Source organism: Taeniopygia guttata, chromosome 20 (assembly GCF_048771995.1).
Source record: "Taeniopygia guttata chromosome 20, bTaeGut7.mat, whole genome shotgun sequence".
In the NCBI taxonomy this organism is placed as follows: Eukaryota; Metazoa; Chordata; class Aves; order Passeriformes; family Estrildidae; genus Taeniopygia; species Taeniopygia guttata.
Genome location: NC_133045.1, coordinates 8,479,809 through 8,496,568, shown reverse-complemented (window position 1 = coordinate 8,496,568; position 16,760 = coordinate 8,479,809). Strand labels below are relative to the sequence as shown.

General features: G+C 61.4%; 2 protein-coding genes across 12 annotated transcripts; one reads left to right on the top strand and one right to left on the bottom strand.

The window, feature by feature from the left end:
• The first annotated feature begins 91 nt into the window (after window positions 1-91).
• On the top strand, window positions 92-3,039 carry SDCBP2 (syndecan binding protein 2). 4 transcript variants are annotated; one of them, XM_072917105.1, is made up of 9 exons: window positions 92-130; window positions 723-788; window positions 907-982; window positions 1,225-1,328; window positions 1,496-1,657; window positions 1,885-2,060; window positions 2,128-2,299; window positions 2,425-2,516; window positions 2,600-3,039. In XM_072917105.1, the coding sequence occupies exons 2-9, from the start codon at window positions 735-737 to the stop codon at window positions 2,652-2,654; spliced, it is 891 nt and encodes a 296-aa protein (XP_072773206.1). In that variant the 5' UTR covers window positions 92-130; window positions 723-734; the 3' UTR covers window positions 2,655-3,039. The 4 variants fall into 4 exon arrangements, with proteins under 4 accessions (XP_072773206.1, XP_072773207.1, XP_072773205.1 ...); XM_072917106.1 differs by lacking the exon at window positions 92-130 and adding an exon at window positions 149-635; XM_072917104.1 differs by lacking the exon at window positions 92-130 and having other exon boundaries at window positions 654-788; window positions 1,252-1,328.
• SNPH (syntaphilin) lies at window positions 2,907-16,516 on the bottom strand. 8 transcript variants are annotated; one of them, XM_041720181.2, is made up of 6 exons: window positions 16,364-16,516; window positions 15,623-15,680; window positions 8,541-8,928; window positions 7,925-8,125; window positions 6,276-6,425; window positions 2,907-5,468 (listed from the first exon to the last, which is right to left on the bottom strand). In XM_041720181.2, exons 3-6 carry the CDS (start codon window positions 8,843-8,845, stop codon window positions 4,331-4,333), a joined length of 1,794 nt encoding a protein of 597 aa, XP_041576115.1. In that variant the 5' UTR covers window positions 8,846-8,928; window positions 15,623-15,680; window positions 16,364-16,516; the 3' UTR covers window positions 2,907-4,330. The 8 variants fall into 8 exon arrangements, with proteins under 8 accessions (XP_041576115.1, XP_041576116.1, XP_030144522.1 ...); XM_041720182.2 differs by having other exon boundaries at window positions 8,852-8,928; window positions 16,364-16,510; XM_030288662.4 differs by lacking the exon at window positions 16,364-16,516 and adding an exon at window positions 15,847-15,924 and having other exon boundaries at window positions 8,852-8,928.
• Window positions 16,517-16,760: the final 244 nt, after the last annotated feature.

The following is a 16,760-nucleotide window of genomic DNA, read 5'->3' as shown; positions in this document are numbered from 1 at the left end:
TCCTCACCCGTGCCCTACCTGGCGGGGGTGCAATCAGCTGAGGCTGTCTGGCCCCTCCCTGGGCTGGGCCCGGCTATAAAACCCAGGGGCCAGGCAGAGGGTGTCACAAGGATCTGGGAGCTGTTGGCAGGTGAGTCCAGGGGTGCCAGGGTTGGACTTGGGGGCTCTTGTCTGTTGGATGCTGCTGCTATCCCTGGGCTGCAGGTGGGATCCTGCCTGGTTCCCACAGGGCTCAGAGCTGGGTCTGGATTTGGTCCCTACACAAGGAGTTTTGGATTATGCTTTTTGGGGCACAAGATGTCATAGAGTAGGTTTGGGGGGCACAACATGAGGTGCAGAGGGGGCTGCTGGTGTGTAAGGGGCTGTTCCCATGGGACATCTCCCTGCTGTGTCTGGGTAATGCTGGAATGGCCCCACTGGCCATGGGGAGCAGAGGGGTCTGATGAGGGGCAGAGGGGCCATTCCCATGGGATATCCCACTCCCCTGTCTGGGTGGTGTTGGGATGGCTCTGTGGGGCAGGTGGACACGGGGAGCAGGACCTGCCCGGCACACAGCCATCCATGCCCCAGCCAGCAGGAAGTGGCGGTGGTGGTGACCCTGGTGACATAGCCTTGAGTCACACTGGAGATTCCAGGTGACAGCCCATCTCCGGTACATGGGCTGGGAGGGATGCTTGGAGAGAGGCAACCCAGTCCTTGAACCGGCCTGTCCCTGTCCCCAGACAGCAGCAGCGATGGCAACACTCTACCCCTCCCTGGAGGACATGAAGGGCCACCAGGTCCTGCAGGTCAGTGCCAGCTCAGCAGTGTGACAGGGGGTGAGCAGACCCCAATGGGTCCCTGTGGGGTCTCACAGAGGGTCCCCAGGATGGGGGGCACAGCACTGAGCACCCTGTCTCTTGGCAGGCCCAGGCAGCAGCCGGGGTGAGGACCCCTGCCACCACAGTGGTCACAGAGAAGCCGAAGCTCACCTCAGGCACTGGTAAGGTGGGACATGATCAGGTCACTGTGCAGGGGCTGTCTGGGTCGGCAATGATGCTCAGTTTGGGGAGGGGGTGAGTGGCTCAGCTGAGACCCCCCCACAACTCAGTGCATGGGTTGGGGATGGGATTTTGGGGTCTCTTTGTATTGGCCCATGGTCCCAGGGGACTCCTGGGATGAAGGGGGCAATGGCTGTGGGTTGTGGGCCCCAGGAGCTGAGACCACCCTCGGTATGTCCCTCAGAGCCTCCTGTGCTGTACCCCAACCTAGCCGAGCTGGAGAACTACATGGGGCTGGCGCTCTCCAGCGAGGAGATCCAGAAGAACCTGCGCACTGAGGACAGCACCGTAGGTGTCTGGGCTGGCAGCTCCCTGCCCCACATGGCTCCCCATGCCATGACAGGGGTCCCTCTGGCTCCTCATCCTGCCTGGGAAAGGGATGCAGCACTCCCAAGGGCTGAGGTGCACAGGGCCCTGTGTCCCCCTGTCCCCACTGACCCCCAGCTCCCCCGCAGGCACTGACCCCCGTGGGGCCCTCCCCAGGCCAGCTGGTCGCCCCCCTGAGCGGGAACAGCGCGGGGCTGCGGCGGGCAGAGATCAAGCCGGGGGTGCGGGAGATCCACCTCTGCAAGGACGAGCGGGGCAAGACGGGGCTGCAGCTGAAGAACGTGGACCAGGTGAGGGGCTGGGCTGGCATGGGGCTGGCATGGCACGGGACCGTGTCACGGCATGATGTGACACGGCACAAGCGTGACAGTAGAGCACAGCGTGCCATGGCAGCGTGTCATGGCATTAAATGTCACAGCACACAGCAGGGGGCAGATGGCATGGCACGGCATACCATGGTGCGTGGCATGGCTGATCCCTGTGCCAGCCCTGTGCCACCACTCCGCTGTGTCCCCAGGGCATCTTCGTGCAGCTGGTGAAGGCCAACTCGCCCGCAGCGCTGGTGGGGCTGCGCTTCGGGGACCAGGTGCTGCAGATCGACGGCAAGAACTGCGCGGGCTGGAGCAGTGACAAGGCACAGCGCGCGCTGAAGAAGGCAAACCCTGAAAAAATCGTCATGGTGGTGCGGGACAGGTGAGCGGGGGTGGCACCGGCGCTGGTGGCAGCGCCGGTGGCAGCACTGATGGTGCTCTCCCCACAGGCCTTTCCAGCGCACCGTGACCGTGCACAAGGACAGCACCGGCCACATCGGCATTGTGGTGAAGAAGGGGAAGATTGTGTCCCTGGCCAAGGACAGCTCGGCCGCCCGCAACGGGCTCCTCACCCACCACTGCATCTGCGAGGTGAACGGCCAGAACGTCATCGGCATGAAGGTAGGGCGGTGCCCTGGTGGTGCAGGACATGCCTGCGGAGTCCAGGATGTGGCCAGAGAATCCAGGAGGGAGGGGGATACTGAGCAAAGCTGGGCACCCCACGGACCCCCCTCTCTCTCCTGCAGGATAAGCAGCTCACGGAGGTGCTGGCAGGGGCTGGGAATGTGGTGACACTGACCATCATCCCCACTGTGATCTACGAGCACATGGTCAAACGGTGAGAATGTGGGGCTGCAAGGACCCCCACACCCCACAGGGACCCCCGGGTCCCCCCCACTGACCTCCCTTCCCTCTGCTCAGGCTCTCATCAGGGCTGGTGAAGTCGTCCATGGACCACTCCATCCCTGACCTGTGACACCATCGCTGCTGTTCTGGGAGCTGATGCTGGAAGCCCAGAGGGCCTGCTGAGAGGACCCCACAGCACCTCCAAAGGAGCTGTTTCAGCACAAAACCCCTTATCCCCTCAGAGTCTGGTGGCTGCTGGGTGGTTCCTCCTCTCCTCAGCAAGGATGGGGCAGATGTCCTGTACCAGCATCCCACTGTCCCCGTGTCCCTGCTTAGGCCACCCCCCTCCGGGCGGATGCCAAGGGCTGGCTCCAGCCGAAGCAGACACAGACCCAGCAACATTTATTACATCCACCACAGAGAGCGAGTACAGGACAGGGGAAACAAGAAGAGGGGGGTTACAGCTTTTTCAGTTCTGTATTTAAAAAATATATTATATAGATTTGTCTTTCAAATATAGTCGTTACATTTATTTCTTGGCAAAGCTTTGGATAGCCTAACAGACGTGTACACAGATCCACAAATACATTGCACGAGAGGCGAATATCCCAGCTCCGCTTACATCTGCCCCGGCTGCCTGAACACTGCTGCTCCCCACATCCATTTCCTGGCACCTGGTGCTGTGCTGGTGGCAGAGCTGCTGTCCCCACTGCCCCCCAGCACAGGCAGAGCCAGCAGAAGGGGGATGCAGGAAGTGTGGGGCACACAGGATGTAGCACGTGCCCCTCTGGGGACCACTGGACATCGGCGTGTGGAGCATCACCGTGCCAGGGCACCTGGCTGGTGGCACCCATGGGTGGGGGAGTGGGATTGGGTTGGGGTTGGGGGAAACACTGTTAGTTCAAGTCACGAAGAAACCACAGACATTCGTGGGGTGGGAGTGCGGCACGCCCGGGGGAGCCCCAAGTCCCGCGCCCCAACAGCCCCGCTGAGCAATCCTTGCTGTCTTTGTGTTTCAACAACAAAAAAAAGGCATTTTTCCGGAGGCCGCCAGCAAAGCGGGGGTTTGGGTGGGCAAAGGGCTTGGCTCTGCCTGCACGGCACTGCCCGCACCCCAGCAAAGGCATCCGAGCTCCAGCCCGAGGTGGGATCACCGGCATCGCGGCCACCAGAACTGCAGCAGCCCCCGGCCCGCCCCGTGGCAGCCAGAGTCCCAACAGCCGGGCTTCAGTCTGTACCCAAAACAAAGTGAATATAGTGCAAAGCAAAGGGAGGGAGAGCCCACGGCTTCCTCGGGGGGCTCCGTGCGTGAGCTGCAGCCCAGTTCCATCCCAGTGTGGGGAGGCATCTCCTAGGAAATGGGGGGCTGGCCTGAACCGCTCTGGAGCTGACCCCTGTGTCTGGACAGGACCCCCATCCCCCTGCCCACAGACAGACACTGCACCTGGAGCAAGGAACCGCTGCATCCCCAGCGCTCCACGCTGCCAGTGGCTCCTCGCCATCACTGGCCGGCCCCGGCGACAAACAAGAAGCAAGTGCGATGGAGGGAGAGCCCCCATGGTGGGTGCAGCCCCACAGCCCCCACAGCCAGAGGCACAGGCAGGGGTGTCCATCAGCGGGGGGTGACGCTGGGTGCCAACACCCATCTTCCAACAACGGTTCCTTCCCTCCTCCAGGAGCAGGGCGGAGGGCAGCACACCTGGATGCACCCAGGGACCCCTCGGCCCCTTCCCACCCGCCAGTGCCACGCCGGGGCTTTACAATCAGCAGTCGGGTCCGTGGGGCGGGTGGAGGGCGTTGGAGGGGTCAGGGCTGGGCAGAGCCTCCAGGCCCGGGGCTGGCGACGGGGCGACAGCCCATCCTGCGGATGGAGTGCAGGGCGACGGTGCAGCAGCCCCTCAGCAGCGAGCTGATGTTGTAGATGGGCTGGCCCTGCCGCCGCTGCGAGCGGCACAGCCAGGCCACCGTGGGCACCGCCGGCACCACCACCGCCAGCAGATCCACGATGAAGTGGCGGCTCCAGTAGCTCTTGGAAGGGTTGGTCTCGCAGCCGGTCACCTCCATCAGCTCCTCCTCCGCCACGCAGGCGATGGCCACCGAGGGGCTGGCGCTGGGGGGCTGCCGCACCGCCGGGTTGCAGGGGACACCCCCCTCGGCACCGGCAGCCGCCGTGGCGGCGTCGGGCTCGGCCACCATCAGGTCCGTGGTCCCGCTGGGGTTGGCGAGCTCGGGGACGGGCATCGTGTCTTCCATTTCAGAGACCCAGGCCGAGGTGGGGCTGCCCAAGCTGCAGGCCTGGGACTTCATCACCTTCTCTAGGATGGTGTCCAGGTCGGGCTGGCAGGGCACAAAGTCCGTCTGGATGGCCCGCTCCTGCATGCAGCTGGCCTGCACCCCTGCCTCCACGCTGCTCCGCAGTCCCAGCACCTTCTCGTAGGTGTTGCTGGGGGGCAGGCGGGTGCCGGGCTCACCCCCCACCTCCAGCGGGTCCGTGTGGCCCGGAGCCTCCTCCATCCCCACGAAGCCGCTGTCGGCCCCCTCGTCCAGCGAGATGGTCTGCGAGCCCCCCACGTTGCGGTCCCCGGCTCCCTGGTCGCTCAGCTTGGTGTAGGTGGAGCTGCGGGTGAGGGACCGGGCCGGGGACCCCCCGGCTGACTCCCCGGCACCCTCCTCCTTCGGCGCCCCGTTCTGGGCCACCTCCATGCTGTGCAGCAGCGTCTCCAGCTTCTTGTTCTGGATGTTAATGTCCACAAAATACTTTTGGAGGCCTTTGTCCTTCTCCAGGAGGTTGTTCTTCACTGTGTCGATGACCTGCTTCAGCTGCTTGATCTCCTTGCGAGCCTCTTTGAGCGCCAGCTGGGCCTCCACGCGGTGGCACTCCTCCTCGATCCAGTCCTCCTGCATCCGTGACAGCTGCGTCTTCAGGTCCTCGATCTCAGCATCCCTGCAGAGACGGAAGGGACAGCCCTGTCCTCGTGTGCCCAGCACTGGCAACCAGATCACCCAGTAACACTCCCAGCTGGGAACAAGGGATGGATCCAGTGATTTAGGGACCCTCAGGAGTGATGCTCAGGGAGCCTCCGAGTGTTGCTCAGGGAGCCTCAGGAGCAATGTTCAGGACCCCTAGGAGTGATGCTTAGGGACCCTCAGAAGTGACACTCGGGGACCCCAAGGACGGATGCTGAGGGACCCTCAGGAGTGATACTCGGGGACTCTCAGGACTGATGCTTGAGGACCCTCAGGACTGATGCTCTGAGCCTGTTTGGAGCAGTGGGAGCTCAGGGATCCCTGCGAGTGACACTCGGCCTTCTCCCCGAGCGGCTGCAGCACCCAGGTCTCCTGAGGGCTGCGTGGGGTGGGCAGGTGCCCCGAGCAGCCACGTGGCAGCTGGCACGGCAGCGGGGCTGTGCCTAAGCCTGAGAGGAGCAGATGGGGATTAGCCACCCTCTGACGCTGAAATTCAGCAAAAGCATGGCAGGGATTTAAACATGGTGAGGGGAGAACGCAGCCACTGCAGGTGCAACGTGGGGCTCTCCAGCCCCCAGATCTGCAGCTCCCAGGTGGGACAGGCAGCAGTGCCAGATCCCACACGCCACCAGTGCCGTGGTACAGCTGTGACCTCGGTCCCTGGGCACAAGCATGAGGACAAGGTGCCATGCTGGGGACTGAGAACACAGAAGGACCAGTCCCAGCCAGGAGCTGCCACAGCAGGTGGCGATGGCTGGTGCTGGCACCCTTCCCCTGAGCTCACCTGTCCTGCAGCCGCTCCTGTGTGTCCTTCAGGCGAGCCTTCAGGTGCCGGATGCAGACCTCCTTCTGCTGCAGGGGTGTCAGGTACTGCTCCGGCGTCGGTGGCTTTATCCCATGGTTGTCACTGCAGAGGTTGTACTTGGACGAGCGCCTGCAGGGACACAGATGTCACCCACTGCCAGTGCCAGGGTCAGCACAGGCTTGACCCAGGGGTTCTAAGGCCTGCTCTAGGGGTGCAGCCCCATAATACATCTCAAAGGAGCCCTGAGAGCAGGAGGGGCAGGGTGGGTGCATGAGGGTGCTGTGCCCTGGTGAGAAGGGCAGTGTGGGTGTTTTGTGTGCTGTGCCTCTGGCAGGACAGACAGGGTGGGTGTCTTCGGTGCTGTGCCCGGCAGGAGGGTGGGTGCAGCTCCTGGACACACCGGTGCTGCTGTCAGTGCTGAGTGCTCTGTGGTGCTGGGGGCTTTGCTGGGCCATGAGCAGACCCAGGGCCACCAAGGTCTCTGCGTGCCCAGAGTGACCTGCCTAGAAACAATTGATGTGGATGGAGACCCCAGGGTGGGATCGGGCCCCCAGAGATGGAGGCACAAGATGGGGAATGGAAGGGTTTGGGATGGAGCAGGTCTGGAGATGGTGGCTGTCCTGCCCATGGGGAGCAAGCCAGGGAATCCAGCATCTGCTCTGGGCTGGGCCAGCAGCACACTGGACTCTCCTTATGTCACCACTGGTACTGGGGCAGATGAAGTGACATCTCTGGCCCAGAGACAGGGACAGTGCAGGGAGCAGGGGCTGGACAGGGACAGGGCTACATGGCCAAGCTGGGAGGCACGTGGAGAGCTGGGAGCTGCAAGAGTGGCTCTGGCACGGCAGTGGGGGGACCAAACTCCCTGTGAATGGAAAGGAGGCATCCCAAAGCTCCCCTGCATGGTGTCCATCAGCCCAGCAGCCTTTAGCCATGTCCAGAAGCATTGTGTGAGAAGCATCCATGCCTTGGAATGCCCCATGGCAGCGGGAAGGCCACTGTCCCTGGCTGCAGCACGCATGGCACCTGCTCACCATGTCACCCTGGGGCCCCTCAGATCCTCCCAGGATGATTCCACCTCCGGGAGCTGGCAGGGGGCAGGGGACAGGAGGTGACAGCAGTGCACCTCAGGCTGCTGTGCCTGCAGGGCTGGGGCTGTTTGTGCCCTGAACACACCCCGAGCTCCCTGCTGAGAAGCCAGGGGGCCACCAGCTCTTGCCAAACCTTTGCTGGGCAACACAAGGGGATGGAAGCGAAGCTCTTGCCCGCGTGCCTTTGGTCTGGAAGGATCCTGGTGCTCCTTGGAATGCGGGAGTGGCGGGAGGGAGCGTGCAGCGTGCAAGCCACAGCCACAGCAGGACGGAGGGAAGAGGACGGGGATCCCTGGGTGGCAGGCGGGGGGACAGGGAGGGACACGACACAACAACAGAGAGGTTTGGAGGAGGAGGAGGGTAGTGAGGGTCTCTGGAGACACACCAGCAGCTCCGCCAGCTCCGGCTCCCCCAGCCACCAAGCCTCGCTGCAGCGGCCCTGCGCTCCTGTCCCCGCCGGGCACCGGCAGCACCGGGACTGCTCCCCCTGCCCGGGGGCACCCAGCAGCCGCCCTGGGGCCACGGGTGATGGGTTACCTTGGGGTGGGGCTGCTGTCGCTGCCCTTGCAGGAGCCAGAATTGCTGCTGCTGCTCAGCGAGGAGGTGCCGTAGGTGTCCCTCCCGGGGGGCGAGGGGCGCCTGGAGGCAGGGAGAAGAGGCTGTGTCTCAGGCCGAGTGGCTGAGGGCGCTGAAGACTTAAAGAAGGAGGCAAAGCCACTCCGTCCATAAAGCCCGCGACTGCCAACCACCACACCGAGAACACACAAGACAAAAGGACAAAACAAACAGCAGGGATCAAAATTGCACGGACATGGCGACGGGCACAAAGGCTGGCTGGGGGGGATGTCCACCCGCTCCCCCTTCCCTGGCGTGGCAGCCCATGGATGCTGGCACAGCATCCTTGCACCCTGAGGACCTTGGGAGCCCCTGGAATCCCCTTGGAAGGCCTTTGGGAGCCCCATAAGAGTCCCCTGGGAGCGTGGTCCCAGCATAGCTCGAGCCACACCTGCCAGAGCATCACCTAGACACGGGCAGCTCTGCCTCTTCTCCAGGTCCAGGTCATGGAGACATTGGGAGGGGAATAAATGCTTTTTCTCTCTCTTTCTTTCTTTACCACTCAGCTCAAGGAGACATTTTCCAAGGGCTAACATACCTCCCAGTTTCACTGCCCCAACCCAGTGCTCTCCACCACTGCCTGCCTTCGCCTGGACGGACGGAGGGGTCGGTCCTGGCTGTGGCACAGACGGACAGAGGGACAGGGCGTGCAGCACTCGGGGAGCTGCATGCACGGCCAGGGAAGTGCTGTGCAGCGGGCAGTGCCATGCAAACCCCCGAAAGCCGGGCTGGGGGTTCGTGCTGCGAAGTGGCAGCTGCTGGTGGAGGTGTGGGGATCGTGGGGATCGTCTCATCCCGGCTGCAGGCGCTGGTGTCCAGTCCCGAGGCCAGAGGCTGAAGCATATTCACCTTCGGGATCCTGTGGAGGCGCGTCTGCTCCCCGGCACGGACATGGCCGCGGTGCCACGGCTCCTGGGCACAGGGAACTGCGGGCAAAGGCAACAGAGAGAGCAGGTGAAGGCAGGAAAACGGCCCTGATGAGATGGGGCCCCTGTGGGGTGAGCCCTGGCACCAGGGTATCAGTGTAGTCCCCAGGGCCACCAGTACAGGGACAGATGAGGATAGCATCCCCTGCACATCTGGGCTGTGCTTCCCCCTTCTCTCCCATAGCCCAGAAGTGCCGGAATGCTGCATGGCTGTGGTCCCACCGGGATCCTGTGGGCACAGGGCAAGGGTGTTCTTAATTTGAAAGGCAGATCAGAAGCAGAGCAGGTGCCTGCCCATGGTCTGGAGCCTCTTTTCTCATCATGGGACAAGCTCCCCACTGCTCCCAGATCCCCATCCCTGTCAGGAAGCAGGGTAATGCCACAGGGAAAACAGAGTGCCTGCAGTGGGGCCATTACTGGGGGCAGGGATGGTACAAGAGCTCTGCCCCAGCCATGGAGCTCCCCGGGCAGACAGCTCTCCCTGCAGTGGGCTGGGTGCCTGCTTTTCCTTAATTAAGTGCAAATCCCCCATTCAGCAGTGAAATCAGGTGAGGAAGAACAGATCCCTGCATGATGAGGCAGCAGCTGCTAATCCCTAGGGAAACACAGAGCCCGCTTTCCTGCAAATAAATAGGCCAGATCCAGAGGCTCACAGCACCTCGGGCACACGCAGGGTGTGAGGGAGCAAGGGAAGCATCTGCTCAGCATCCACATCCTGCCGAGCATCCCATGGCAACACTGGGATCCCCACTGTGCTCCCAGACTGCCAGAGACCGACGGGGATGGGGGCAGCATGGGGGCCCCCCATCCCCAGGCCTGTTCACAATGCCAGCATTTATCTCAGATTTTGGCAGAGCAATGCAGGAGATGGGACCTGCCAACAGAGGATCGATGGGTGACAGGAAACACTCCAGGCTGCTGGCCCTGCTCCAGGGGAATGCAAGGAGTGGGACAACAGGGGAGGCAGAACAGGAAGGGGGGCACATCCAGCTCACCCCAGTGCAGCCTTCTACATTTGCACCCCCAGGTTATTTATTTTTTTTTCCCAGGATACCTCAAAGCCCACCCTGGCCAGCTCAGGTCCCTCCTGTCCAGGATTTGCTGCTCCCTGATCCCAAAAATCCCAGAGCACCAGTGCTGTGAAGTCCCAGGTCCCAGCAGGAACAGTGCCCCACGACAGAGGGGTGCCAGCACCCCTGAGACACTGCAAGATTGATGTGGGGATCCTGCTGCTCCCACCTGGGATGGATTTGCCTGGAGATGACCTGGGCAGGGGAAGGCAGAGTTCTGTCCTGCTGGATCACTGCTCCCAAGTGGGCAGCAAGCTCTGCCACTGCAGCAGCGTGAATCAGCATCCCCCAAGAGCCTCAGGCTGGCAGGAGCATCCTCCAGGACTCTCTGTCACCCTCCAGCAGCGCCACACTGGGCTGCAGCACAGCCTGGACTCCAACAGCTCTTGAGCAGGGATTTAGGGAGATTTGAGAGGGCTGATTCCTCACCCTCTGCCCTGCAGTCCAGTGGTATCTGGTATTATCCCAGGTGTGCCCATCATCAGCTCAGCTGTACCTGGATCTTCCCCACTCATGTCAAGGTCACCCTCATGCCACACTGCTCTGTGCAGGGGTTCCTCTGTGCCCCACTGACACCAGCACGTGCCAGCACTGCAGATGGCATGTGTGTGTCCAGCACATGGGCTCCTGAGAGCACCCCACAGCACACCCCAGGCACTGCTGCCAGCATCTCAGCCTGGAATGGCTCTGTGGAGACACCTGCATTTGGCCTCATGTCTGGGGACCTCATTTCCTCCTCCTCCTCCTCCTCCCACTGCTGCAGACTTGCCTGGTGCCCACACCAAGCCTTGATTCCTCCCACAGCACCCAGGGTGTCTGGAATTTAATCAGTGATAATAAATTGTCATTATTCCCAAAGGATCAATGGGCCACTTCGATCTTCCCCAGGAGGCCTCACTGTGCCCACAGGTAGCCCAGGACAGGGAGGGTGGGCAGATCCAGCACCAAAGCTGAACACACACCTTCCCACGTGGTAGGTGGATACTAAAGGCAGGGGAAATCACAGATCTGCACTCAGAATTACCCCATCAGATGGACCAGGATGAGTAGCTGCAGCACCAATGGAGCCCCTCCAGGAAAGCAAGGGGAAATCCAGGATTAACCCTGGTCTAGTGGGTGGCAACTCTGCCCATAGCAGGGGGTTAAAAAGACAGAATGGGTTGGGTCGGAAGGGACCTTGAAGACCATTCTCATTCCAGCCCTATTCCATGGGCAGGGACACCTTCCACTCTCCCAGGTGTTCAAAGCCCTGTCCAACCTGGCCTTGAACATTTCCAAGGATGGGGCATCCACAGCTTCTCTGGGCAACCTGTGCCAGGGCCTCACCATCCTCACAGAGAAGATTTTTTTTCCAAATATCCCATCTAACCCTGCCCTCTGGCAGTGGGAAACCACTCCCTGTGTCTTGCCACTCTGTGTCCTTGTCCAAAGTCTCTTTCCAGCTCTCTCAGAACCCCTTTAGGCACTGGAAGAGGCTCTGAGGTCTCATCAGAGCCTTCTGTTCTCTACCAGCTCTCTCAGGCTGTCTGCACAGCAGGGGTGGCCAGGGCCATTCATGGACCAAGACGAAGGTGACTTGGGGGGCACTGCTTTGTCCCCATACTGGGGGAGCAGTGGGACCCTGCTCAGCACAGACCTGTGTGTCTGCCCCTCCTGCCTGGGAGTGCCAGCATGGGCCAGGGCCCGACACCCCAACTCACACCAAATCCAGAGATTGTCCTACAAACCACCTGCATGTGGTCCAGCACCCTGCAAATCCCCTAAAACGCAGCTCGAGGGCTGAGCAGGACACTGCCCATTGCAAAGATCAGGGTGTAGCTGGTGCTGCCGACAGCCAAACTCCCTGTGAGTCTCCCAGCACGTGTGGAGCAGCAGGGCAGAGCTTTTACAAACAACAGCACGAACCAGGGTTTGTTCCAGGCAGTGGAATTAGCCTGGAGAATTCCTGATAAATAAAAGCAATGGGCCTTGAGAAGGAAACAGCTGGAGCTGCAGCAGGAGAAAGCAGATCCACCACAAATGGCTGGGATGCAGAATCAGGACAAGTCCCTACACTGCCACTGTCCGGGGGGGTGACACCACAGGGCTCATCTTCTGGTGGGTCCCCAGCTGAACTGCTGATCCCACTGGGACAGTGCTGGATGGCAGAGCAGTGACAGAGCAGTGACAGAGGGGGGGCTCAGCCCGGTGCCCCACAGGAAGATTTCCCCAGGCTCAGCTGGATCACTGCCCCACAGAGATGCTTCTTGGCCCCAAATCCTGCTACTTCCCCACTCCTTGCTGCTGGTGTGTCTCCACAGACCCTCACTACCCTCCTCCTCCAAACCTCTCTGTGCCCCACTCCACAGCCAGGATCTCCTGGCTGTGCCAGTGATGGACAAACTAGGCTGGGTAGGCATGGCCCTCCCTAGATGTTTCTCACATGGCAAACAGGGACACAGAACCTCTGGAGAAACCCTCACCACTGACTCAGTGAAGCCTCCAATGGTTCCTCTGAGAGTTTCATGGCTGCAGGCTCAAGAGTTTGCTCCCATCAGCTTCCAAAGCTCAGCTTCTGCGGGATTCAGAGGGATCCGGCTGCTCCCAGCTCACCCCATCCTCACAGGGAACATGGAGAAGGTGTGAGAGCCTGCAGCTCACTGCCAGTGTCAACCCTCAGCACAACACTGCTGTGCCAGCAGCTGCCACATTTCCCTGGATTTCTCGCTCGCTGCTTCCTTTGTCGAGGCTCCCATCATCCTGCCTGCTGCCGGATTCCTGTGTTTCCCTTGGCACATCCTGTGCGAGGAATCTTTTGCAATGGTGGCACTGAGCCCAAGTGTCTGAGAGCAGCTTCACCCACTGCAGAGACCTGGCAGAGGAGCCATGGTGTCCCCATGGGTCCCTTGGGATGGACAAGATTAAAAGCAGAGGGAACACAGAGAGGGAAACCACAGCTTTGTTTTTCCAGGGGACAAAAAGGGCTCTCAAGGACCTACCCTGCCTTCCTGACACCAGCTCTGCTTTTCTACACTCTACAAAAAAGCAAAGTGCTGGATGTGGCCAACAACCAGCAGCTGATGTGGGGCAGAGCCCTTTCTCCTGGATAGTGGCAAGGCCAGGGCTGCTTGCACTGGAAAAGAGACTGGGATACAGCTGGGTCACAATGGGAAAGAGCAGGATCCAGCAGCCAGGGGTGGCAGAAGTCCTGGTGCAGGAGGGGGTCAGCACTTGGGGCCACCACCTGGGCAGTTGGGGACAAACATCCATACAATGTCCTCCTCCTGCCATAGGGGATTTTTGGGATAAGGGATTGCTTTGCTTTTGCTCCAAGAAGATTACAAGGATGTGGCAATATCTCCAGAGACTGGGAGCCTGTGCTCCAGTGCAGATGGGTTCATCCCAAAGCTTCACCTGGGTCCCAGGCAGAGGGAGATCGTGGAATCACAGACCCATTTAGGTAGGAAAATACCTTTAATACCTTCAAATCCAACTCCTTACCCAGGACTGCCCAACCACCACTAAATCCAGCTCAGGACAGAATTGAGTGCTCGGGGCACAAGCTAAGACAAACCCCATGGAGTGTTTATGCAACACCACCAGAAAAATCAATGTGCTCAGAGTGGCTGTATCCCATTCCAAAAGGCAGGAGCACCTCCTTTTATTCTCCTGTTTGTTATAAAACGCTGAGTTGACATCCAGAGATTACAGGAAAACAGACACCATTTGGAAAGCTCGGGTTATGCAGCTCATCACTTTTCCAGCTGACCTGGCTGCAACTCCAAATGGAGAGGTGGCAATTCCCAGCCCTCATTAGCTAAAAATAAGGTGCTTGGCCAGAGGGCAAAGGCTGGGCTCTCGCTGGGGACTCTGGAGCCAAATGGAAATGGGAAAAGAGCTCCATGACAAGTGTTGTAGCAGCATGAGAACAGGAGTGGGACACCCAGGATTCAGACCCTGCGGTGTCACCCAGGCCAGGAGTGTCAGCAGGGTGGGATGGAGGTGACATCCCACTGCACAGCCCATCCTGCAGAGGTGCTCTGGCAGGAGCCGAGCTGAGCTGTGCGAGGCAGAAGGAACAGCCCCACTCCTTTGAGATACAAAGGCAAAAACCTGGAAGACAAACCCAGCTTCCAGTGCAGCAGCTCCACCTGCCCCCCGTGCCTCGCCGGCGGAAGCAGGTCTCCCCTAACCACCATCCACCTTGAGCCAGGCCTGGAATGACGGCGGTGCCGGGGGATTAGCCCTGGTCTCCACACCGCTGGAGTGGCCTACTTTAACCACACACCACATCTCCTGCCTCAGCCCGCTGCGGCGCTTCCAAACGGGAGCACAGCCACTGCCCCTCTGACCCCCACCCTGGGACCCCTGGACACCAGGATTTGCATCTTCTGGCACACGGTCAGTCGCAGCACAACGTGTCTGTTGCCCAGAGGGGGTGGGAACACTGGGATTTTATAAGCAAAACAGGCACCCAGCAGTGGGTTCTGTGTGACAGCCACAGCGCTGACCTTGTGGGGAGGAGAGAACAGAGCACCCGGCTCATCAACCCGCTCGGGTGTTCCTGTGTCCCTTTGGAGATGGAGCATGAAGCCATTAAATAATAAAATATCAACTGCAGAGCAGCCCCAGCTCCTGCAACACTCCATGGTGCCGGAGACACTTTGGGATGCTGCACGAGCAGATGTGGGGCTGGCGCTTGAAGGGAGAGTCTGGTGCATGAGATGTGGGTTTGGGGCGTGCAGGGAGGGTTTGGGGTGTGCAGGGATGGTCTGGTGCATGTGATGTAGGTCCGATCCATGTGACATGGGATTGGAGGATGCAGGGAGGGTCTGGTGCATGAGATGTGGGTCTGGGGTGTGCAGGGAGGCTCTGGTGCTTGCAGGGAGGGTCTGATGCATGTCACCCTCCCTGCACAGAGGAGGGTCTGGTGCAATGAGATCGGGTCTGGTGTGGCGAGGGACTGGGGCATGCAGGGAGGGTCTGGTGTGTGTAATGTGGGTCTGGGGTGTGCAGGGAGGGTCTGGTGCGTGTAATGTGGGTCTGGGGTGTGCAGGGAGGGTCTGATGTGTGTAATGTGGGTCTGGGATGTGCAGGGAGGGTCTGGTGTGTGTAATGTGGGTCTGGGGTGTGCAGGGAGGGTCTGGTGCATGTGAAGTGGGTCAGATACTTGAAATGTGGGTCTGGCGAGTGCAGCGCAGGTTTGGTGAGTGCAATGCACGGCTGATGCTGCTCTGTGGGTCTAGTGCAAGTCACACGGGTCCAGGGCTGTGAAGCAGGACCGGTGGGTGTGGTGGGGGTCCAGGTGGGTTTGCAGTGTGGGTCAGGGTGTGTAAGATATGGGTCTGACAAACCAGACGTGGGTGCAGTGCGTGCCATGGGGGACCAGCGCATGCAGCAGTACGGGTCTGCTGTGTGCCGCGGGGGTCTGGCACACGCAATGCGGGTGTGCTGCGGGCCCGGTGCGTGACCCGCCCCGAGCACCCTGTGCCCCGGGAACCCCCCCGCTGCCGCCCCCCGATGCGGAGCGGCGCTGGCAGACCCGGCTGCGCCCCCCGCCTCCCCCCAGCCCGAATCCGCAGCCAGAAAGGGATGAGTCATGGCGGCCCCGCACCGCGCCCCGCACCGCGCCCCGCACCGCTCACCTGCGCGGGGCCCCGCCGATGTCGGGGGCGGCAGCGCCGGGGTTCGGGGCTCAGCGACCTGCCGGGGAAGGGAGAGAGCGGACGGTGAGCGGCGGCGGCGCGGGGCCCGGTGGGATACCCGGTGGGGTACCCGGTGGGGTACCCGATGCGGTACCCGATGCGGTGCCCGGTGCGGTGCCCCCCGCCCCATCCCGCATCCCCGCGCCCTTCCCCGCCTCCATCACCTGCGCCGGCCTCCATGGGTGCGGCGGGGCGGCCGGGAGCGCTGGAGGGATGAGGGAGGGATGAGGGAGGGATGGAGGAGGGAGGGATGGCGAAGGCAGGGAGGGAAGGATGGATGGAAAAGGGAGGGAGAGAGGGAGGGATGAGCCGTGCAGCTGCGTAATTTGCTCCCTCCTCTGCGATCTTAAAGCGACGGCGCCGCGGGTACCTTCCCCCCCCCCCCCCCAGTTGGGTTTCCCCCCGTTTCTATGGCAACTCCCCTCTGCCGGAGCGGCACAACAACCTCAAAAAAATGGAAACCAGACGAGTTCTGGGGTCCCTCCCCGTCTGCGAAGCCCCGCGGGCTGGGTTGCCCTGCGCCCGGTGGCCCTGGGCTCCTCGCCCCGCGTAACCCCGGAGGAGGAGGAGGAAGAGGAGAAGGGAGCCGGGGCGGCCCCGCGCTGCAGCCACCCGACCCTTGGAGTCCCCCCAGCTTTGGGATTTTCATTTAAAGCAGTCCAGCTGTGAGGAGATCCCTACCTCTAGTTAGTGACGCACTTTCATAAAGTAAAGCCATTAAATAACCGGAATTCTGAGCCCCATTTCAATCCCTCTAGCTCAGCCTCAATCGCCGGGGCTGGGGCGGACAAGCAGCAGCAGCCGCCCCGAGCTGCTGTCCCGGGATGTGACGGGCGTCGGGGTGGTTTGGGAGATGAGGCTGACGGCTGGCACGGCACGGCACGGCACGGCACGGCACGTCCCGTTCCCCAGCACAGCCCGGTTACTCATGGCACTTCCCACACGCTTCCTGCTGTAGCTGTCAAGATCAACCTTCCCAAATTATTTGCTGAGGAAACGTCTCGGGAGCCCCCGCGCCAGGTCCTGCGGGGAGCAGCGGGGCACCGGCTCCTGGGAGCTCCGTGCCCGCGGCCGGGAG

What these genes read in the sequence shown, in the direction of transcription:
- SDCBP2 (XM_030288667.4), top strand. Translation starts at nt 657, where the DNA reads ATGGGCTGGGAGGGATGCTTGGAGAGAGGCAACCCAGTCCTTGAACCG. An exon ending in AGGGCCACCAGGTCCTGCAG is followed by an intron (nt 789 to 906) that starts GTCAGTGCCAGC and finishes GTCTCTTGGCAG; the next exon opens with GCCCAGGCAGCAGCCGGGGT. An exon ending in GAAGCTCACCTCAGGCACTG is followed by an intron (nt 983 to 1,224) that starts GTAAGGTGGGAC and finishes TATGTCCCTCAG; the next exon opens with AGCCTCCTGTGCTGTACCCC.
- SNPH (XM_072917095.1), bottom strand. Translation starts at nt 15,812, where the DNA reads ATGGGGCGGGGGGCACCGCACCGGGCACCGCATCGGGTACCGCATCGG. An exon ending in ATCGGCGGGGCCCCGCGCAG is followed by an intron (nt 8,929 to 15,622) that starts GTGAGCGGTGCG and finishes CTTTGCCCGCAG; the next exon opens with TTCCCTGTGCCCAGGAGCCG. An exon ending in GACAGCAGCCCCACCCCAAG is followed by an intron (nt 6,426 to 7,924) that starts GTAACCCATCAC and finishes GTGTCCCTGCAG; the next exon opens with GCGCTCGTCCAAGTACAACC.